Source organism: Agelaius tricolor, unplaced genomic scaffold (assembly GCF_023055355.1).
Source record: "Agelaius tricolor isolate 1412-34295 unplaced genomic scaffold, bAgeTri1.0.p SCAF_9, whole genome shotgun sequence".
Taxonomy (NCBI): domain Eukaryota; kingdom Metazoa; phylum Chordata; class Aves; order Passeriformes; family Icteridae; genus Agelaius; species Agelaius tricolor.
The window spans coordinates 11,584,295-11,605,887 of record NW_027269269.1 but is presented as its reverse complement, the minus strand read 5'-3'; the positions used below and the strand labels follow the sequence as shown (position 1 = coordinate 11,605,887).

General features: G+C 41.0%; 1 protein-coding gene across 3 annotated transcripts; it reads right to left on the bottom strand.

The window, feature by feature from the left end:
- Positions 1 to 828: 828 nt before the first annotated feature.
- CWC15 (CWC15 spliceosome associated protein homolog) lies at positions 829 to 15,827 on the bottom strand. Of its 3 annotated transcripts, none has more exons than XM_071432750.1 (7): positions 15,689 to 15,827; positions 13,695 to 13,833; positions 11,591 to 11,703; positions 10,546 to 10,634; positions 9,680 to 9,790; positions 1,562 to 1,680; positions 829 to 1,276 (listed from the first exon to the last, which is right to left on the bottom strand). In XM_071432750.1, exons 2-7 carry the CDS (start codon positions 13,823 to 13,825, stop codon positions 1,147 to 1,149), a joined length of 693 nt encoding a protein of 230 aa, XP_071288851.1. In that variant the 5' UTR covers positions 13,826 to 13,833; positions 15,689 to 15,827; the 3' UTR covers positions 829 to 1,146. The 3 variants fall into 3 exon arrangements, with proteins under 3 accessions (XP_071288851.1, XP_071288852.1, XP_071288854.1); XM_071432751.1 differs by having other exon boundaries at positions 15,670 to 15,799; XM_071432753.1 differs by lacking the exon at positions 15,689 to 15,827 and adding an exon at positions 15,642 to 15,660.
- Between the last annotated feature and the right edge of the window lie 5,766 nt (positions 15,828 to 21,593).

Below are 21,593 nucleotides of genomic sequence, written 5' to 3'. Positions count from 1 at the left end.
ATGACCCCAAGCATGCTGAAAACCTCATTTCCAAGTAAAGGCGGGTATGAGCTGCTGGCATTAGTAAGCTATGCATAGCTTAGTGAAAGGGTGGCAAATACAGCTAAAGCTAAGGAAAGCTTTTACAGGACACCAGTCAAACAAAAATCTGGAATGTTGAGCTCTACATTTACTCTCTTAAGAAAATCAGGCTAGTTTTCAAATTAAGAAATTGAAAATAATACTAAGAAACAGCATCTGTGACAATAACTCAACTGAGCATAACACAGGCAAGGAAAAGGGCAAGAATTTTACATAAATACATCTGAGTTCTGCCACTGTGATCTCCTAGGCAGGGAGGTAACTAATCCATTTTGAAAATGTTATGTTCCTATCCAGTGCATTCACTTGGCTAAAATTTCATATGCAACTGAGATGACAGGAGAACAGAAAAAAAATAAACCTTTCACATTTTAGCTTTTTTTGCAGTCATTGCTATTTTTTACCATCCTAAGTGTTACACGGACATTAGAGGAGTAAACAAAGTGAACTATGGGATCTTGGTATCACTTGTTTGATAAAAGCACTTGCAAGTTTCTGACAATTCTATTACCACCATTAAAGGGCACACACACAGACTGAAAAAAGAAACTAAAAAACGATGATTGACTAAGTTCCTAACTAGCTTTTATGAGGAAGTCCAGTTTGCTACAGAAAATATAGTTCTTTTCAGCTCACACTGCTTCCCATACTCAGCTCTTCCTCACCTTTGATTAATACTGACATCTATCTAAGTTGTGTAAGTTACAAACCATCATCACTACAAATACAGGGCATTTTGGAAAGCAATTTAAATGATCAGCAGTATTTATTGCAAATCAGCTTCTCTCTTTTACCATTTACAGGTGGACAGCAAAACTAAACAAACATGAAGAAAAAAAAAAACATCCATGAGACAAAACTGGTTTAATTAAAACTGTAAAGGAAAACAATACGCAGGAATAAAAAACTCCAGATACATAGCACTTATTAATTATGAAGCTGTTGCTGATCTTGGAAAAGCATTTGCAAATCCATGACCAAACATTCAGCCTTAAATTCTGAGGGCAAGGGAGGGAACAGCCATGACCTACCAAGTCCTTCTTCACTACTGCACATAAAACTGTACTACTTGATATATTTTTCCATGAACTTTTTGTGAAACTCTGATCGTAGAGTATCATTGACGAATCTTTTGTCCTTTTTTGTTTCGTCTATCCCCTTGGCACAGTTCTTGAAGACAACATCATCATCCCACCTGAAAACAGAAGTTTTTAATTTCAGTAAGCTTGTATGAAAATTAGGTGAAATATACAAAAACATATAAATGGAGTTTGACCCTCTTACAGAACAATTAGTCTTTAGGATTAGATTTTAGTCTTTCAGAAAAGATGATCTATTTTTCTACCCCAAGCCATCTCCTACACACTTGTGACAAGATCTGAGGAAGGAAACAGAAACCAGCTACAGTGCTAACACTTTCTGACTCTGAACAGTGAGAGTCAGCAAGGGGATGGGTGTCACTGAACAGACTGCACAGTACCTCCTTTTAACTTTGAAGTTTGCCTGAGGCTGTGCTGGCCCAGTGAGGTTCAGCAGTGGGTTACCACTCAGGATGTTCTCCATCCGAATCCTCTCTTCTTCGGCCTTCTGCTCTTGTTCCTGAGAACCAGAAATGGATATATTATTTTTCTAGGCCACTTTTCTCCTCTAGTTGGTAGAGATACACATTATTTAGCTTTGAACATTCACACAGATGGAGCTTTAATTCTTAGCTCAGATTTTTCAGAGTGTTTGGCACTTGCATATGAGGAGATTAAGGACAGAAGCAGAGATACTCTACAGAGCTTGACTTTGCTACTAAACTGTCAAACTAGCAACACTCATATCGGCTCTACTTAGCTCTGATGCGCCATCAAATATTCAGGTAAATTCTAGCTTTACCACATACATATTTATTATATTAAAAACTCTTTATCCTCATGAGAAAAGACAACACATCATAAAATATTCAGCAGGCAGAAGAAAACATACAGCATATTGAAACTTCTTTATTTTCAGCAGCTGTTTGGATTTTACAACTACAACTTCCCTAGAGACCAATTAAAAAGAATATTGAGAGCCTCACCACTGTGAAATGAACAGAGGATGTCATAAGACTATTTAAGAGTTTCAATATTAAGAAGCAGACAAATTTTCTTGTCCTTGTACTGTCAAATGCATATAACTCAAGCCTAAGTGAAGCAATGCACTACAAGTAACACAAAGTAATTTCACTGCCCACACTTTCAAGCTCTATTAGCACATCTAGTGACTTAAATGTTTTCAGACTTCAAAATTAATGTTTAATATTAATTTTACATATTTTTCCACAAGCTTCCACAAATGTTGCAGGGAGTGTTCTTTGATGAAAGAACTAGCAGGGAAAGAAAGTAATTCTATAAATTAGGATGACTAAGTAGGTTTCCTACTCTGAATTATGGTGTGAAGACACTGGTTAAAAAATTAACTGAAACCTCATTAGCACTGCAGGAGAATCAAACCATGGCTTTTAAAAATTATATAAATTAAAAACAAAGAGATTATGAGGTCAGGGTTTTTCCCCAGGCTGGGGAAAAAAAAAAAAAACTGAAGAAAATTAATTGCTGAGAACTTCTACAGGATGTCAAGAGAGGAAGCAGTTTTCCTTGCTGCTGGAATTTACAAGGTTTAAATGCGAAACTTGAAGCTGACGCTAGCCAGAGTTCCCTAGCTTCAAACATTTAATCAATACTAAGTTATTCATTATTACCTTAGATTTACTATATTTTTCCATTAAATTGATCAGATATGTGAAATTTTGGATGCGTGCCCTATCTCTTGAAGCGTTTAGGGCTGGACAGAGTTAGGCTGTTAAGTGTTAGGCTGGACTAAGCTCTGAGCAATCTGGTCTAGTGGAAGGTGTCCATGCCCACAGCAAGCGGGTTGGAAGGAGATGACCTTTAAGGTCCCTTCCAACCCAAATCATTCTGTGATTCTATGAAATTTTCTTTTAAAATACCTCAGCTTTCTTAAGAACGTGGATTTAATGCACACACAAATAGCAGATGATGCAGGATCACTGGTAAAGATTTTACTTTTCAAAATCTACTCAAGTTTTAGTTATGAAAAAACACCTACCATTACACTGCTTCTCACAAAATCTAGAACCAGCTGCAATTAATTGCTAGTGGGATGGGAAAAGCTCCCCAGATGGGAGTAAATCCCATTCACTGCAGTCTGTTGCCATGTGTTCCCACCAGAAGTCCAGCAGCCCTCAGATGGGTACATTGCTCAAAAGCAAAGCACAGCTTCAGGACAAGCCCTGTAATGCCCTTATTAAAATATATGCCTTGGAAAAACTTGCTCTTTCCTGCTACTGTATCCATGGAGCTTTAACACAAACCACAACAATTAGAAGTTATTAACACAAATCAATTGAGGTTTTGAATTTTCAAACAGCTCTAAATCTAACATTTGCAGTCCAACTTCTGTTATTATCACCCCAGTAAGTAAGGAAACATGAAGAACAAAAATATTTGATATGGAACAGCAATTTCCTCCCATGTTAGAAATATAAACTCAAATTATACTTTTCACTGTGGATCAGAGACAAGAAATGTATGCAGCTGCTTAAGCACAGAATGCCAGCCTTTGATTTACCATCTTCTTTCCACATAACATGGAACAGCCAAGAGCCATGAAATCCCATTTACTGCAGTCTGTTGCCATGTGTTCCCACCAGAAGTCCAGCAGCCCTCAGATTGTTGTACAGCACATGCATGCAAAGCACTGCTCTGAAACCAAGCAAAATCCTGGATACTGGAACAAGCAAAAACCCAGTACTGATCTTCAGGTACCTCCCAGGAGGTGATCAGGTACTGCTTATGACCATTAGCAAATTTACAGCTGGATGCAAGCCTGTGAAGTTTTCTCTATGTTGTCCAAAATGAGGTGGGCTCTGCACCACTAACTTTAATCTTCAGTGCTCCATTAAAAGTGAGGCTTTGAAAACACAACAGGCCAGGAAAAAACACTGAGAGCAAATGAAAAGGCTACAAACCAAAAATTCCTAATCAAGAGAAGGCAGCACTACTAAGACCATTGTAAGAAATTAATAGTCCTCTGTTGAAAAATGGCTCTGTGGAGAGAACTTGTTCCAAGCTTCTATATGCAAACAGATGCAGCAGTTTCTCTTTTTGGTGCTGGAGTCCAGGTGAACTCTTCTGAAGGTGGCAGGTACAGCATGGCACAGTCTTATCCTCCAAGACATTAACTTCAGCCACAATCCAAAGTCACTGAACCTGTGCATCATGCATTACCTTATCTGAGGCAGACATTACTAATTTGGTTTGGGTTTTTACGATGCATGAAAATGCATCCACACACCGCTGACATGCAGAGAACTACAATGCATTTCACATACAATGTTTTTAGTGGTCAAAAATCAAGTGGAGTCAGCCAGCACCTCTTCAGGAGGAACTGCAGTTCCTCCTGCCTCCCTTTCCCCATTTCAGATTTAATCTCATCAATTCCTACAAAGTTGACAATTCCAGCACTCTCCACCATGCATGAAGAGAAGCAAAAAGCACTCAGTCATTTGAATGGGAAATATTCAGAATCATGAGAGAAAGATAAAGCCAATTATTAAGAATCATAAAAAATAGGCATACAGTACTCTCATGTACTTCCTACACACAGATGCACATTCTAATTTCCTATATTAAGATTTCAAAAAAGGCATGTTACACATCACCCTAACCTTTATCTGCTTTGACATAACCCAAATGATATCCTTCGGCCTCAATCAGTCTGACATAGTTCAATTTCCAATAACAAAGAAAAGCATTAAGCGACAAAATGTGATAGAAAAAAAAAATCAAAGCTGAAATAACACTTTCAAGAAGTGTTATACTACAAGCACTAGTGTAAGACTAAAAGAGGGATTTAGCTCTGGATTAAGAGACCAACAGCTAGACATGGTCCCATAGCCACCTGAGCTCACATCTTGGCAGATGTGAGTGCACAGGATACAAGAGGGAGCCAAGACTGCTTTTAGAACTCACATTAAATTACTGCTCACACTAAATTATGACACAGGAGACCAACTACACTCTAGGCTCTACTGACTGCATCTCCCCTGCACCACCATGCAGGCTACGAGACACAGCTTTTACATTGGCCCCAACAACTTGGCTTTTTGTGCTCAGCTGAATTCTGTCTACAGCTGATTATTGCTAGCAAAAAACCTGCATTGACTTAAGTCAACTACAGTTGCAGGGGACTGGGAAGTGGCAGATAAAACAAGTGGTAGAGGCAATCTTGGGAATTTCTTTCCTTGGCATATCTGTTTCTGACTGCAAAGGAAAGAAAAACATCGTTACCATGTTTATTTTGAGCATAGTTCCTACCCTTAGCACAGAGCAAGATTGCTTTTACAGAAAGTGCTGAAATTCCCCAAATGACTCCATTGTATAAAAGTTAGTTATCCTACTCGGTTTTTATAGATGTCGAGCAGCTGAAAGAAAACCTGAAATACCCAATCTCACCAAAGGCTGAAAAAAAGTTTAAAAATATAAATTGCATAACCTGATTTAAATGCTAATTTTTGAATAACAAACTATGACAGCACTGCCTTTAGCAGCAGGGAATGAAATTCAAGAATGCATAGACACATCCTGTTATCTGACCCTGTGCAAGTTACTAACTGTGCAACACAGAGATTCAAATAATTAATTGGAACTTCAAAAACAAAGAGCACCAAGTAATCACAATGGCAGTGTCCACACGCAGCTTTATTGTGATTTTGTCCACAAGGAAAGGGATGTTATCACCAGTTCTTGTCAAGGTTTAAGTGCTCCTGGTATGTCTCAAACACTGAATGAAGAAACATACTCTGCCATGTGCTTTTGCCTCTTGACTGAAATTTTCTTAATCACTGATTTGATCTTCTAGTTTTAGTCAGACCCTTGAGATTTAAAGTGAAAATGTTAACAGCTATCAAGACTCATTTTCTGATGTTTTATTTGAAACCCTGTGACATGGCTAAAACAGGGGGCAGAGCTAAGATTTACTCTGACCACCAGTAAAGTAATATATTCAGTTACAGAGAAACTTGGTGAAATAAAACTGTTAGAAAACAAACTGAAAACTTTTTCTGCTCTCAGCTAAGCAAAGAACGACTGGATATTAAAACAGGTTTGCCAGAACTGCACACATACATTCAGCTGCTCACTGGTTTGAAGTTTCTTTTTATTACTTCAACTTACTTTCTAAGGAAGCACTTGAAAACTGAAAAACAAGAGCATTGTAAAGCTTAATTTAGAATATTGAAATGTTTCCTGAAACCTATCCGTGGATGGTTAACACAGACACCAATTTAGTGTTTGTACAGTATTATACAGACCTAGAATAATTCCACAGAAAGGGCATTCAAAACTAGAATTTCCTGGTCAGCTTAGTGTCTACTAGAAAAAATCTGAGATTACAATTGTAGAGGAAACAAGAGGACGCCCATGCTCAAACAATTTTTAAAAAACATTCATCGTATTTATTTAATAATTCTACATAACTTCAGGGAATAAAGCATTTTGAGAAGTTAACAAGCTTTGAGAGGAACTGGTTATTTGACTGACAAGCTATTAGTATCTCTTAATATTAATATTGTCACAGTAGTTTACCCACTTAACCTTGTTAAGACCCTGGGATGTTCCGAGAAGATGACAAGAAGAGACACATTAATCTGTCTGTGTAACAATGGGGTTAGAGAATGATGATCAGTGTGAAGAGAGAACAGGTACTCACTCCACAGTTTCTCTTTGCCTGGCCACTGGCTTATCCACGTTGTCTACTGTGGACAGCAGCATTTCAGCAGGTAAAGCATTTCTGTACATGGATTTCGATTAACAGCAACTGCACAGCTAAGACTTTACATGAGATGCTATCCTGAAGTCATCTGAATTATTAATACAAGGTTACTTACAAAATTAGGTCTAAATTATGGCTTGCAGTATATAGTAACATGAAATAACATGCACCTTAATGGAAAAGGATTTTATGTAAAATAACTCTAAAAAGCTTAGCCAGCAACACCTTATTCCAAAGCTGCAGAAAACAAGGCATAACCTAAACGGATTGCACACTAAAGTGAACAAACAGAAGACTTCTTTCCAAAGATGACCCTTACTCCTAAAGACTCTTTCCAAGGCTGTGGCCCACTCTGGCTTTTACTTTTTCCATCAAAATAGTCTTAGTTTCCTTTTCCCCAAAAAAACCACAAGAAAATAAAATTCCAGGTACCTGTAGAGCACCCTCTATTTATTGAAGATGCCAATTTTAAAGAGAGACTAGCTGGGAACACTGTAGGTCTAGATTCTGACTGTGCAATAGTGGGCACTATTGCAAATAAATAACACAATTTTATTCACTATGCATGCAGCACAGGACATTACAAGCCCTGCTGCTGGGTGAGAGAACATCCATGAAAGTAACATACAATACCTGTAAGAGACAGCAAAACAAAACAAGAGCTATCCCAAATACTTTGTGGCTTTTAGCACCATCTAGTGACAAAATGAGAATTTCAGAGAGATTATGGTATTCCTACTTTCCAGGCATGATAAAAGAAGCAAGCACTTAGTTATCTGAGCTGCAATTTACTATTATTTTCCTAATGCAAGTTTTCTACACTGAAATGCGACAAGTTAAGCTGCCTAATCTTGATGCATAACTCCAACTATCAAGCAAAGTGGAAAATCCACACAGACCTACAATTTCATTTTAAGCACTGTGCAAGGACAAGTGAAGTCAAAATCATTCCTACACATGGCTAAACTTAATTTGTAGTTTAGTACATTTTGCATAGAAATACATGGTCGAATTGTTGACAGTGTTTTTAAGTAATTTTTACCATGCTGTTACTACAAAAGACAAATTCATTGCTTCATGCTGTACCTCAAATGCCTAGATAAAGACACAAGAGATGCTTTCAGACATCCTTTAATGCAGAAAACCTCTCACAGGCCAGATGGGCAATCAAGTAGCAACTCTCTCGTACAGCACAATTTCTGCAATGAAGCAGCATGGTACAGCTTTTAGCCTTGCATACTATTTAAGTGCAAAACTGCAGAGGTCACTTGTTTTACAGGCCTTCTGGATTCTAAAGGTAAATTTTTATATTGTTAGGCAAGAACAGGCTCACAACTACAATGCTGCCAACAGCAGTTACAACATTATCCTCTCCTAGCTGTTCCTAGTGTCTGCTGGAAGTTCAGCCCTGTTCACTGCCAGCTAAGCATTCATGAAAAACACTAACCTATGAATGTGTATGTTAACCTATAGGAAAGCTTACAAGTACAGAGGCACTAAAACATGACATTGTCATAGCAGACCTTGATTAGTCTCCTGATGAGCATCTAATGTGTTTATTTAGCATGTTCTAAAAAAATACCTCAGATAAGTTTATACACAGGTGACAGGTGGGTTGGTTTTCTGACAGACTTTTTGATGGCTTGGGGTATTTGTTTTGTTTTACACTAATGGAGAGTATACTATAAAAACATAAAAAACCACTCCAGGTGAAGGAACCAAAGTTTCACAAAAGCACTAAAATTATTTAAGCCCTACTCAAAAACAGAAAGTGCTTAGTAAAAGAAGATGAGGGAATGCTGCACATACCCACTACTTCTGTTGCACCACCAGAGGAGAGTGTTTCAGCAGTGCAGATGAAATACCTGGACTCTAAACTCTGCTGCAATACAATGTTAGAACCAGTACCCAATACAAACCTAAAACCTGGTAAGTTTGACAACACAAACCACCCCCAGAAACTAGTCCAAACTCCAAAGTCCAATCAATAGTTAGGAATCTTGCTAATGCACTCCACACCAACAATCCCTCTTACACCAAGGACCACTAGCATAGGATTGAGTCTCACTCACAGGAAAACATCTGTAACTACAGGGACTTTCCTCCCCTTTCAAGGGCAGAACATCTTGTAGGGACAGAGATTATAGAGAGGTATGAAAGCTACATGTGAATGGAGTCTCCCAGTTCTGAAAAGACTACTGTAGTTTCTGTTTTGCAGAGACAATTTTCAAATTAATTTGCCTGTGTATAATCACATGAAAAGTGATGGTCTTACAGTTCAAACTGGAGCTCCTTGCAGCACCAAAGCTGTAAAAGGACAACTACTGTATAAAACCTGCAGCCATAAGAAGCAGCACCAAAAAGCACACATTTTTATTTCATAAATTAAAATAGTATTTCTTGTTTCGTAAAAGCTAGTTAACAAACTAAATTACAATGGATTGCATGCAGCTCACTAATGCCACTATATCCTTTGGTATGATAGCTGAGTGCAGAGGACTTACACATGAAACCAAGATTATCTTGACTCGCTGCCTGTACAAAGTGTCGGAAAAGGAAATAAAATGTTTCAGTGAGTAAAACACTCAGTATGTCTTATATAGAAAACAAATTCTTAATAATTATTAGACAGAAGAACAAATCCATCATATCTGAGAGGAGGTTTGAACAGCACTTTGTTTACCAGTTCTCACTCATCCCAACTACTTAAGGCACATCAGTTTTAATAGACATCAGTTCACAAAAAAAAAGCACTTTTAAATATGTGAGATTTTACCTTTCGAGCTTGTTCTTCAGCTCGTTCTTTCTTGATTTTTTCCAGTTCAGCCAGAAGGGCTGCAGTGTCATCATCATCACTGTCTTCCAAGTCCTCATCTTCATCATCTTCCTAATAGTAACGAATGGAAAGCAAGAATCAGCTTGCTCATTTCATTTAATAAAAAATGGCACCGGGCTGCCCAACTAAGGCTACAATTTGCTGCTGGCTGATTTCTGAAATACTTGGGTAGCAACAAATACAACACAAATAGGGTTTTTGCTCTTTTATAGTAAAGTCAAGAGAAAAATATGTTTATGCTTTTGGGATGACTGCAGTTAAAAATGCTATGTAACTGACAGACTCTAGAGACTAGGTGTCCTCAGTCACTCTCCAATCATTGTGATACAAGTCATTATGTGTGCCTGATTAACCTGTCCAGTACTGTTGGGACCAAAACCCACAGGATTAAAAAACCCAGAGCTTATTGTCAAGCCTTTGAGTTAACTCCTAGATGTCAGCAATAAGAAGCACAGTCAAAGGCAAGCACGGGTGCTTCCTGCAGACAGTCATTCGCAGCTATCTGAACAGTTCTACCCTTGGGGAATTCTTACTAACCACTTACAAACCAGTGGTAATTCCCCATACTGTAAGTGGTATTTTCAGTTTCATGGATTTTTTGTGCTTTCCAGGAATACCATTACAGCATGGACCAGAATCCTCTGAACCACTCTGGACTTTCACCACAGTACAGAAGCTGTAAAAGGAAAATACGTTGGAAAATACTGTCTGAAATCTTTAGACAACCTAGAAGTATATATAGTATTAACAGCAAATCCTTGAGGCCGGGTAACAAAAGGAAAGAAGACAGAAAAGAAGATACATACATCAGTAAGAGGATCATCTGCATCAAGATTTGCAGCAGGAATCTGGTCTAGCCGAGGCTTCTTAGACACAGAAGATGATGTTGTATGTTCTATGGTGCAAAAGTAAAAACAAAAAGTGTCTAAGTCATGTCATTTAACAGCATCTAGTGTCAGAAAGCAAAAATCTTCACAATTTGTCTTGCATTAGAGTAAGGGAAACAAGCTTATGCTTACTTTCCCCTCACTTCTCAGTTTTAATGTCCATGTTAATTCCTCCCACTAGGAAGCCTCAAGAGCAGCAATAACATCCCACACTTATAGTTTGGCCTCCAGAAGTTTTTTTAAGTCATTATTATTGACATTATTATTAATCAGAAAAAAAAATCCATAAAAAACAGAAGTGGAGGAATATTCTTATTACATATATCCAGCTGGATATATGTAATATATGGAGGATATGGATATGGATATGGAGGGTTCCCATTTAGGATGATCCCAAAGCATTAGTGTTGGCTAGTTTGGTCCAAACCACATCTACTTTTTTCTGTGAATTCGAAAGCCATGCAATAGCTTCACAGCTAAACCCAAAGTACAAGAGGCTGGACTTAAATACTAAAAATGAGTATTTCTCAAAAGGCTCTTCGATTTTATTATTACTTCACCATATGTGAAAAGAATGGCATACTTTCAAACAGATTTATTATTACACTGGTGCTGTAACAGCAGAAAATGAGTCATTACTCTTTCTCCTTCCTGTCTTGCTTATCCAAGTACAAAAAAAAAGCCCTTTATTAGCTGTACACACTTGTTGCCAATTCATTACAATTAAACTGTATCAGCTGGGCATGCTTTTCTACGGGCTGGCCTAGATTTCTGCTAGCATGAAGCCAGCATGAAAGCCAGTGGACATTCCCTTGCAGGTCAACAGCTCTGAACTATCAGGCCAATACCTTAAATTCTACTCTCATGACATGCTGTCTGCAACTGCAAACTTCTTACAACACCACATTTCATGCAAGAGCAATGTTTCACAAAGGAGTTAAGATTTTTGTTTCTTAGTTTTTACCTCTGGTTGGTCTGTCTCTGTTCTTTTCTCTGGCAGCAACTCGTTCTCTCTCCTCCAGCTCCCTTCGGAAATCACGGTTACGCACCTCTTCAGGAGCATCCTGAGTGGTCTGTCTAAAACAACAAAGAGGAAGAAAGCCTGGAGTTTGACACTCTGCAGCTGGGGACAAGTTTTTTCATGGAGGTCCCTAAATCCTGGGCTGAACAGGTAAGGACAGGAACAAGAACTGGGTTCCATGTACACGTATGTTTATTCTCTCTTCAGCAGAGCCCTCCTGTGTGTGTATGCATTGCACACACAGACCTGCCATGCCACACACCCCTGCTCCTCCTGGTGGCTCTTGAATGGATGAAAAGACCCTGCTTAAACTCCTACAAAACTGGATGGTAACATCTGTCTGTATTTCACTAGGTTGAAATATTCTGTTCTCCAGCAGTCCAATCCCAGTGTCCTAGGAGACATCTACAAACATCATGGTCACCTTTCTTCATTGTTTTACCACCCAAAGTTGCTGCTGGAAACCCAATCTCTAAGGCTTACAGGTAAGACCAAGACTAGAACATCCTTTTCATGAACCTTTTCTTCTCCATGAGCACAGACCATGATCAATAATAAAAAGTTCGGACAACAGGCAAAACACCTTGTAAATACATGTGACCCCTCTTTTATACAACAACACACCAGTGAACTACACATATCTGAGCCAGATTAAATTCCACCTAGAAGCTGCTGAAATTTTTGTGGATATCTTGAAAAGAACTAGTGAATAAAAACAAGCACCTCTCTCTAAACCCAGTGCTGGAAGTAAGAGTGCCTGGAAGAAACCCAGACGTGAGCCATTATAAACGCATTGTGTGCACAGCCTGTCTTTATGATGAAGCCTTTAATTTGCTTTTGTAATTAAAAAACTGAATTTGGAATCCCTGTTAGAGCTGCAAAATCTCCCCAAACTCTGTGTCGTGCAAACAAGCATGAGTGAATTGAAACACTGGACTTTTCCTGCAGTGATGCAGTCCTGGCAATTTAACACAGACAACTTTTTATTACGTATTTGGGAGGAAGAAGAGAAGACACTTGATGCTCCCTCCATCTCTCCCTCTCACATAAAAGGAGGGATTTAAAACATGTATTGTATATTCCTGTCCCCACAGACTACTTCCAAATCTACAGACTGGTGCTCCAAGCCCCACTTTTTTCTACAAAACAAACCACCAGAAATTTTCCCCATAACAACCAAACACATTTGGCAGCACTTTTTGTGTTGTTTGTTTTGGTATTCTCCAAAACACTCAGCTCCCTTATGAATCCATATTCTTGAAAATAAAAGGGGCAGGAGGGAAGAGGTGGCAGGGTAAATATCTATACAAAAAAGAGCAAAAGTAAAACCTTACCAGATATTTCATTGACAAGTGTAACATCGATTAGATAAAATGAGCATTTTTATATTGACACATTTAATTTAAATTCTATCATACTGACTCTAGGTTTTATTTACTCTTTCAAAAAGAAAAAAAAAATTATTATGTATTTCAGATATAGGAAAATATTCCTGAGATCACATTATCTTTCTCACTGTCTTCTCACAGGACCTGCAGCTTAACATCAGCTCTTCCAACACATCCCACTACCTGAGTGCTATTCCATGGCTCCCCTGCCTCCTCTCAATGTCCTTACACATTTGTCAAATACATGATGTGGTTTTCCAGCTTTCAAAATGTGCTCAAATTCATTTCTCTCATCCCAACCTGCTCTGCAAGTGACAGTTACTCCATGTGGCTCAGCCACAATACCAACTTAGTTTCCACTTCACTGCCCAAGAAGTTCAGTCTCCAATGCTCATCTTCCAATAATTCATGTACATAAACAGCAACAAATTATCACTAAAATTAAACCTCCCCAAATCACCTGCAATGCATTTGAACTCCCAGCTCTGCTTTTGAGACTTTCACTTTTAGCCCACTTGTTCAGCACTCCTGCACAATCTCTGGACCTTGCTCAGTGTCAAGCACATCAATACGTATTGAGAAAATTTTAAGACTACCACTCATAACAAAACAGTCATTCCCAGCCTGCTTTGCCCTGACACTCAAAAAATGATACTAACCTGTATTTGATTTTAGTATGAGAAGGAAGATCTCTGCTAGAATATTGTTTGGATAGCTGGCTTAAGTCTCCTTCACCTTTTCCTCTTCCTCCTCTTGCAGGTTCAAACGTCGGCCTGGCTGCTGTCGTCATCTTCACTCCTACAGAATCAAGGGATGAAACAAGTTGTTACTACAATTCACAGGGTAAGACACTCATTAGGACCTACTCTGCTCCTGGAACTGTAGAAGCAGTGACAAGGCCCAGTGGTAATACATAGCTGGTATCCCAGCTGTCACTCAGCTCATGATCCTCAAAGTTTAAGTAGCATTTCATTGAGAGAATCTATTCAGGTTTCGCAACAGAGTCTGGTCCAATATGCTTGGGAAATGATACATGGACTCTAATTCAGTATGAAGCTACATTTGTAAAGTAAGTAACACCAGCCAGGAACTGATCTCCCATCCTCAAAGCAAGCAGTACAGTCTGGTAACTAAACTCCTTCCCCTCCTGAAAAACCACCCTCAAGAAAGACTGCCTACTGGGCTGAGCCCTTCATCACTCCCCAGAGCACTCCTGGCTCAGAGAGACCACAGCATGCCTAGGATGATGCTGATCATTAACCACTCATGAACACCAGGCAACACAAACAAAGTGCAAAGAAAAAAAGCTTGGATAATGGGAAAAATTGTCACCAACTCTCCCCCAGAAACTGCAGGAACCCAGCACATCATAAAAACCAAACCGGCGGATGCCCAAATTTCTACTATCAGCTCTTCTGTGCATGAGAGTGAAACAGGCTCCAACCAGCCACAGGCACCCTGGGAGCACACACTGTGTTCAGCACTGCCTGACAGGACCTGGAGACCCTGCAAGCCCAAACCATGCTTATTTTGTTAGTTTGTCACTCTGAATGAGACCACAAAATACCCAACTTCAGCATCAAAATGATAATATAATGTGTGGCTCAAAGTAACATCCCATCAGCCGGAACAGTTACTGCCACTGAACTACTACTCAAAAAACAAAATTAACAGAGGAAAACATCTTTAAAAAGAAGTAAGATGGTAACTAGCCTTGGCTTGTTTAATCAAGGACAGCTGTCACTTTTCAGTGATGCTGTACCAGTCAGCTGAAGATCAGTGAGCTATTTTAGATCTCTTGGCACACATTCTGCCAGACCCATGATTCAAGAAAGTCACTTGTTCCCATAACTTATCTGTGCTAATTATGTGTAATAGGGGGATCCATGAAATCAGATGAAGAACAAGATCTGGTGTGGCTGAAGTAGTTTCAGGAAGCATCTGGAAAGCATCCCTGCTTCTCTTAGGTTACAGAATTAACCAGGTTGGAAAAGACCTCTGAGTTGAGTTCAACCTGTGACTGAATATAGCCTTGTCAACTAGACCAGGGCACTAAGTGCCAAAATCCAGTCTTTCCTTAAACACCTCGAGGGATAACGGCACCACTACCCTTGGGCAGCTCATTCCAATGTCCAATCACCCCTTCGGTGAAGAAATTCTTCCTAATGCCCAACCTAAACCCCCGCTGGCACAACTTCAGGTCACTTCCTCTTGTCCTGGGACAAGAGGCCAACCAACTGGCTCCAGCCTCCTTCCAGGTACTTGTAGAAAGCGATGAAGTTCCCCTGAGCCTCCTCTTCTCCAGGATAAACAACCGCAGCTGCCCCAGCCACTCCTCACAGGACTAAGTCAGTCTGGATTCAACTTGGCCTTCAAAGACCCAGACTCAACCTTAAACCTCTCGGATTTCAGAAATATCTGAAGAAGCCTCTTTAGCACTACCAGGAGCTGTCGGCCAAGAGGGAATGACCGAGCTCGGCCTACAGCCGGATTGCCTTGGCCTTGACCGGGGGATCCAAATCGCAGCGTCAGGCCCGGCCGCAGCCCGGCCCCTCGCCAAGCCCGCCTCCCCCTCGACCCCCCCTGCCCCAGAGCCGCCTTTGCACCTTCAGACCCCTCCCGCAACCTCCCTGCCGCTTTCCCGGGCACTCACAGCACAGCCTCTTCCACCCTGCACAGCCGAACCCTACACCTCCACCATAACTCCGCCAGGTACCCACAATGCCCCGCGGCGGGCCATAGACGCGGGAGCGCTGACCATAGAGACGGGCATAGAGAGCGCGTCCGCCATGATGGGGCCGGAAGTGCTGGAGCGGCAGCGCCGCCTCGGTGGTCATGGCGGCTGCGCTGCGGGGTCAGGGCCGGGAGGGATGGGGTTAGGAGAAAGGAGGGCTGGTAGCCTTGGGCCGATAACAGGGGAGGATAGAAACGATGGCAGGCGGAGGAGAAGGGAGTACCTTAGGCATTCTCTTTATGCGACGAGGTGTATTAGGAACATCAGCCTAACTCTGACTGTAAGGTAGCAAGTCACGTCTGACTTGTCCCTGCCCTCCTTGCGAAGAAATCCTTTACATGGTGTAGATGTTTATACGATAGATTTAGATTGGCTCAAAGTAACAAGGAGAGACGTCTTTTACTGTGACAGTGTTGAGGCTGTGAAAAACTCCTATCACTTGTTTTTAAAATTTTAAAAGTTTAATAGTAATAAAAATTATTATAAAATAGTAATACAATTAGAGTAATAATAATTTGGACAATTTGAATTAGGACAATATGAGACAATAGAGACAAAGAGTTACGGACGTCTGGGTACCTTTTTCTGGGCAGCACGAGCTGGAAAAAGGACCCACGTTAACAAAGGATTAACCCTTAAAAGCAATAGCCTGTTGCATATTCATACACTTCATACATGATGCATAAATTCCCTTCAAATACAGGATTCTGTCTGGTCATCCTCAACTTCTTCCTCTGAATCCTAACAGTGCCTTCGAGGCAGGAAGAAGTTAGTTTCTTCTGATAAGAGGGCGATAAATTCTTTTTCTCTGAAAGATTTAGGTGTCCTGTGGCTGCTATCTCACTGCGAGTCCTTTCTTTAAAAAAAGTATCCTACATAGCATCGTTTCTATTTTAACATTTTTTATAACCTAAAACTATATTTAACACACTACTTAAGAGAATTAATACAGCATTACTTTCTAACACAGCACATATAATATTCATTTTAATATTTGCAAAAAGCCAATCATAAAATACGCATTTTTCACAAGGTGCTGGAACAGGGTGCACAGGGAAGCCGCGGATGCTCCATCCATGGAAGCATCCAGGGCCAGGCTGGATGGGGCTTTGAGCCATTCAACAGGGGGGTTAGAACCAGATGCTCTTTAAGGTCCCTTTCATCCCAAAGTGTTCTGTGATTCTATAATCATTGCTGTCTGTGTAAAGAAGCCAAAGCACGAATGACGATCACTAAGGAATTAAATTCCCCCTCTTAAAATGCAGCTCCCTCCTTGTGTTTATTGCTCCTTTTAGATGCACTTTATTGTCAAGCTTCTGTGAATCCACACTTAGGCATGTGAAGTAAAAGGCTGTCTGATGTACCTACAGATGGGCACAGAAACATTTTCCCGAGTGCTGGACATCCAAAATGCAATTTAGGAGAGAGCCCACAAGAGGTCCCACAGATATTGCTGTCCAGGGAGTTACAGCAACCATGGCAATTGCACCCTTTGCCTTAACGAGCCGTCAGAGAAAGAACTTGGAAGAACTGGGCCTTTAGTATAGAAAGAAACCAAATATTTTAAGCAAGTTAAGCTTCGCTCTGAAGTTGAATAGTGGCAGTAATTACTGTGTCACGTCCTCAGAGCTACACCTGTTAGTAACCAAGTATCCAGCAATGCATTTTCTCATCTGCAAGCCTCTATCAGCATCCTGTGAAATAGGTTTATGATTTTTTTCCACTACAGGCAGTTTAAACTCAAGATCAAACCTTGCAGAGAAGTCTGGCTTTGGGAAATTTGTGTTGTTGGGCTACAGCTCACAGCAGCCCGAACTGAGTGCATCATTCTGCTCTGGTGGTGTTACCCCTAGATTATGGATCTGTGGATTTTAAATCAAGAGGCACTGACTGTTATGCTGATTTGACTGTCATGGTGCAGCAGATTGTCATGTTTTGCTCAGTAACATGTCCTGAAGGCAGTGCCTACTGTCCAGTTGTAATATCCATCTGGCAGAAGGTATCAAGTCTTGATTAAAGACCTCCAGAACTGAAGGGGCCTCTCCTGCTCTTGGGTTAGAGGAAAAGGCGAGCATTCCATTGTGAGTTAAAAACTGCCACAGTCCCTGCTCTGAACAGATTGGAAGATTCTTCAAACAGTAAAGGAATGGCTTTGTCTCTTTGGCCAAAATTGTTCCCCAGGGAGCTTCCCTTCCCCCAGATTGTGTGTACCAAGATGTGTTTTATGGTGAAGGGCTTGATTTCCTTAGAAGACTTGAGGACTAAAGAAGGATATTGGTGGAGGTGCCTGAGCCCAGACTCCTAAAAATACAAACTCAGTTTTGTTGCAGAAGCACCTAACCTTCACAAGTCCACAACTTCTGGGTTTAAAGATCTCAAATCACACAGAGTTGTTCCCAATCTTGAACTTGTTTGGGTTTAGTTTAGGAGTAAGAAGTTTAGCACCATATTGTCTCCGGGCCTAACAATAATAGCTGGTCTGTTCCCCAGCTCAAGTGCTCAGAGAGCCTTCATCCAGTAATTATTCCCAGAGCATGTCCACACTCATCAATATCACCCTCAGCTTCTCAGTCCCTCTGGGTCACATCACAGAGCTCCTTCCCAAGCAGGGCTCACCCTACACATGGAGAGTTATTGCCCCACCAGGCAGGCTTTGACATTTAGGGACATTCTCTGTGTGTTTTTGACTAGCCGAGCCTAAGGGAAGGGATTAAAGATCCACCAAAGTGCAGGGATGTAGAAGGGGACATCACTCAGGTTCAGTGGTAAAGGTGGCAAGTGTGAATTCCTGTGTTCCTGGATTCTGCATTGAAATGTCATCAGATAATGTAAACAAGTAGACAATAACAAACCCCCAGATCTTCCCCCTTCCCATGGCTGCTCCAGTCTTTGCTGAGCAATTTGGCTGTGGCAATGCTTAGAAAGGTATTGTGTGCTGCATGGAAAACATGAAAAGCAGAAGTCACCACTTCCCTTGATCATTTCCTACAGTGATTAATTATCCTCACAGTTTAAAACTACACCTTATTTTTAATTTCAGTTGTCTTTGTTTCCAACCATGGGTGCCTTTTGTGCCTTTCTCTGGTAATTTTAAAAGCCTGTGTTCTCACTAGGTATTTATACTTTGTAATCTAGTCTTGCTGCTGCCTGGGCTCTTCTAGTCTTGGGATTGTTTTCTTCCTCACACCAATTATTTGAGGGCTTTTTCTTGCTCTCTATCCAATCCATCAACAACAAAAATATAAAAACTGTTTCAGCATCAGCTCCATCAATGTGAACTAGAGACATGTAATCACTTTCCTACCACAGCTTTCTATGTAGTTGTTTATCTGAGGATCATGCTGGCCTTTTTACCCACACCACACTGCACTGGGAGCTTGAATCCAGGTATATGTCCATGGTGACTCTTGAATCCTTCTCAGAGTTGTAATTTTCTGGATTAGAAAATTCCATGTAGTCTTTGAGCTGCAATAAATAAACATATTTGGTTGTGTTACAGGCATCGGTCTTAAAAATATATCCTCTGCTGGTGTCACTGGCATAGCCTCTTAGTGTCCCAAATCCTTTATGGTACCTTACACATTCTCAGTACATTTTTGTATTTGCTTGTGGATCACACCAGGAGACCAACATTCTTTGGCTATCCCAGTGCTTTAGGATGTAGGTCTCACCAAAGTGCTGGTCCTTCTCTGAGATCATGGCAAGACTGAAAAAGCCATTGTGTCCTGACAGAGAACAAAAACATTTCTAAAAACCTTGTGCCTGTCTGGAGCCTTGTTAATGTTTTTCTCATCTACTTCTTGGCATGTAGTGTTATGAAGATTGTTTATGTCTCTAATGGACTTTAAAAACTCCCTTTTAGCCTTGCCAGTGTAGGGATTTTTTCCTGTTTCCTGTGTAATTTTTCTGTTCTTGAAATCTTTCAATGTATATTCTTTGGGTTTTGGTTCCCCTTTCTTACATCTCTAGCATTCCTCTTACTTACTGATTTTCACAGATTTTTTTTTCTGAATCCAGAATGGCATTTAGTTGAAGCAATTGTAATTCCTGAGTTTTCATGTCTCCCACTGTAGGCTGTCTTCTTCCCACCCTTAAAGTACAGCAGAACAATGTGCAATCTCCTCTTTCAAAGCAGTGCTCTGAAGGTGAGCATTTTCCCCAGCAGGGCAGAGGTTCAGTGCTGGAATGGAAATCTCCCAGCTTGAATTTTTCCCTTGCCTCCCCTTTCTTGAGAGAGCCTGTTTTTGGCCATCTGAGGCACAGCTTGCATGGCTGATCAGCAGTAAATTGTAAATCCTGTTTCTGCTTTGGAGTGGCCACAGCACCACAGCACCGCTTCCTCCCTCAGGACGCTGTGTGCTGTGAAGGTTTGTGTCTCCTGCTAGGAAACAGATATAGAAGGGCACAGGGGATTGTCAAGAGTGGAAATTTGGTGTAGGAATGCTCAGCATCCAAACCAGCCTTAAAAGAAGTTCGTGGGAAGTTGCTGTTTCCTTGATTGGGAAAAGAATAGAAGCTGGGCAAGGCTGTGACTCAGCCAGTGAGTCAGCAGGGGCTGCTTTGCGATGTTGTGTTCTTTTGCTCTCCGCCACACCTTCCCTGCTGCCTGCCGTGGGACAGTAAAGGCCATTTACTGCTGCTTCTCTTTGCTCACAAAGTCATTCCAGCCTGTAACCTCTGCCCTGACTCCTCCCACTGCACCATCTCTCCAACTCTCTCCTTCTTTGCTCCATTCCATTCCATTCCCTGGGCTTCTGGGATTTTTGTGCCTTCAGTACTCCAGTCATGGGTGCATTTAGCAGCTGCAGACTCTTGCTTTGCAGCAACAGAGACGTGACGTAGATTGTGACCTATTCACCACAGAGGGAAAATCCCAGGAATGAACAGGAATTCCCTGGAAGAAAAGACACAGGATGAGGAGCTGATCTGGATCCTCCCGGGGCAGTGATGACCTGCATCAGACACCACAGACTGTGGTTCCTCAGCCAGCCATTAAACGAGCCAGACCAGTGCTGCAGGTCCAACACACTGGGTTTTGAATACATCTTCTGTCAATTGTTTCTCCTCTGTCTGCTTCCCCACAGCACGGCTCTCCGCTGAGATCCCAGTGATTTTCCAACGTGAGACGTGATGTCAGCCAAAAGGCACTCAGGGACTTGGGGAAGGGAGGGCGCTGCAGGAAGGAGTGGCGCCCCAAGACACACACAGCTAATGCTTCCTGGACTCACGGTCTTGGATGCATGCTCAGCTCCATGGAAGCTCTCTTGTTTCTACTGAAGGGATTTTTTTTTAGCTTGGACAAAGCAAATAATTTTAGCCATGCACTATTTACACCCAGGCAAGCAGCCAGGACATACCTCTGTCTATGGTGGCATCCACTGTTAAGCAAAAGTGCCCTACTGTTTTATTTATTAACCAAACATTTCTAATAGCCAAGCTAATTTTATCCTTTCCTTAATGCTGGCTGACAATGACTCAGTGTGACTGGGAGGAGTCTCAGGACCACGGTGCCCAGATTTTGAATACTGGTGTTATAGGAAGGAGGGGCTGGCTGTCCATGTACCACAGTGGCTCTGGCTTTGAACCTGCTCATTTTACCTCTCCCTTTGTGTAGGTGTGGAATAAAGCAACCAGTGAAGTAATTCACAAGTGAGTTTGTTAGGCAGGGTGGATGGAGATGACCTTGTCTCTGTAAGAGTCAGCTGCAGCTATAACTTTTAGCAATAACATCAGGAGCTGGTACACATACTTCTCTGGAAGTTTTTTAATGTTTTAATGCTTTATCTATATTTTCTGTCTGAATCAGTCCTCAGTTTATGCCCTT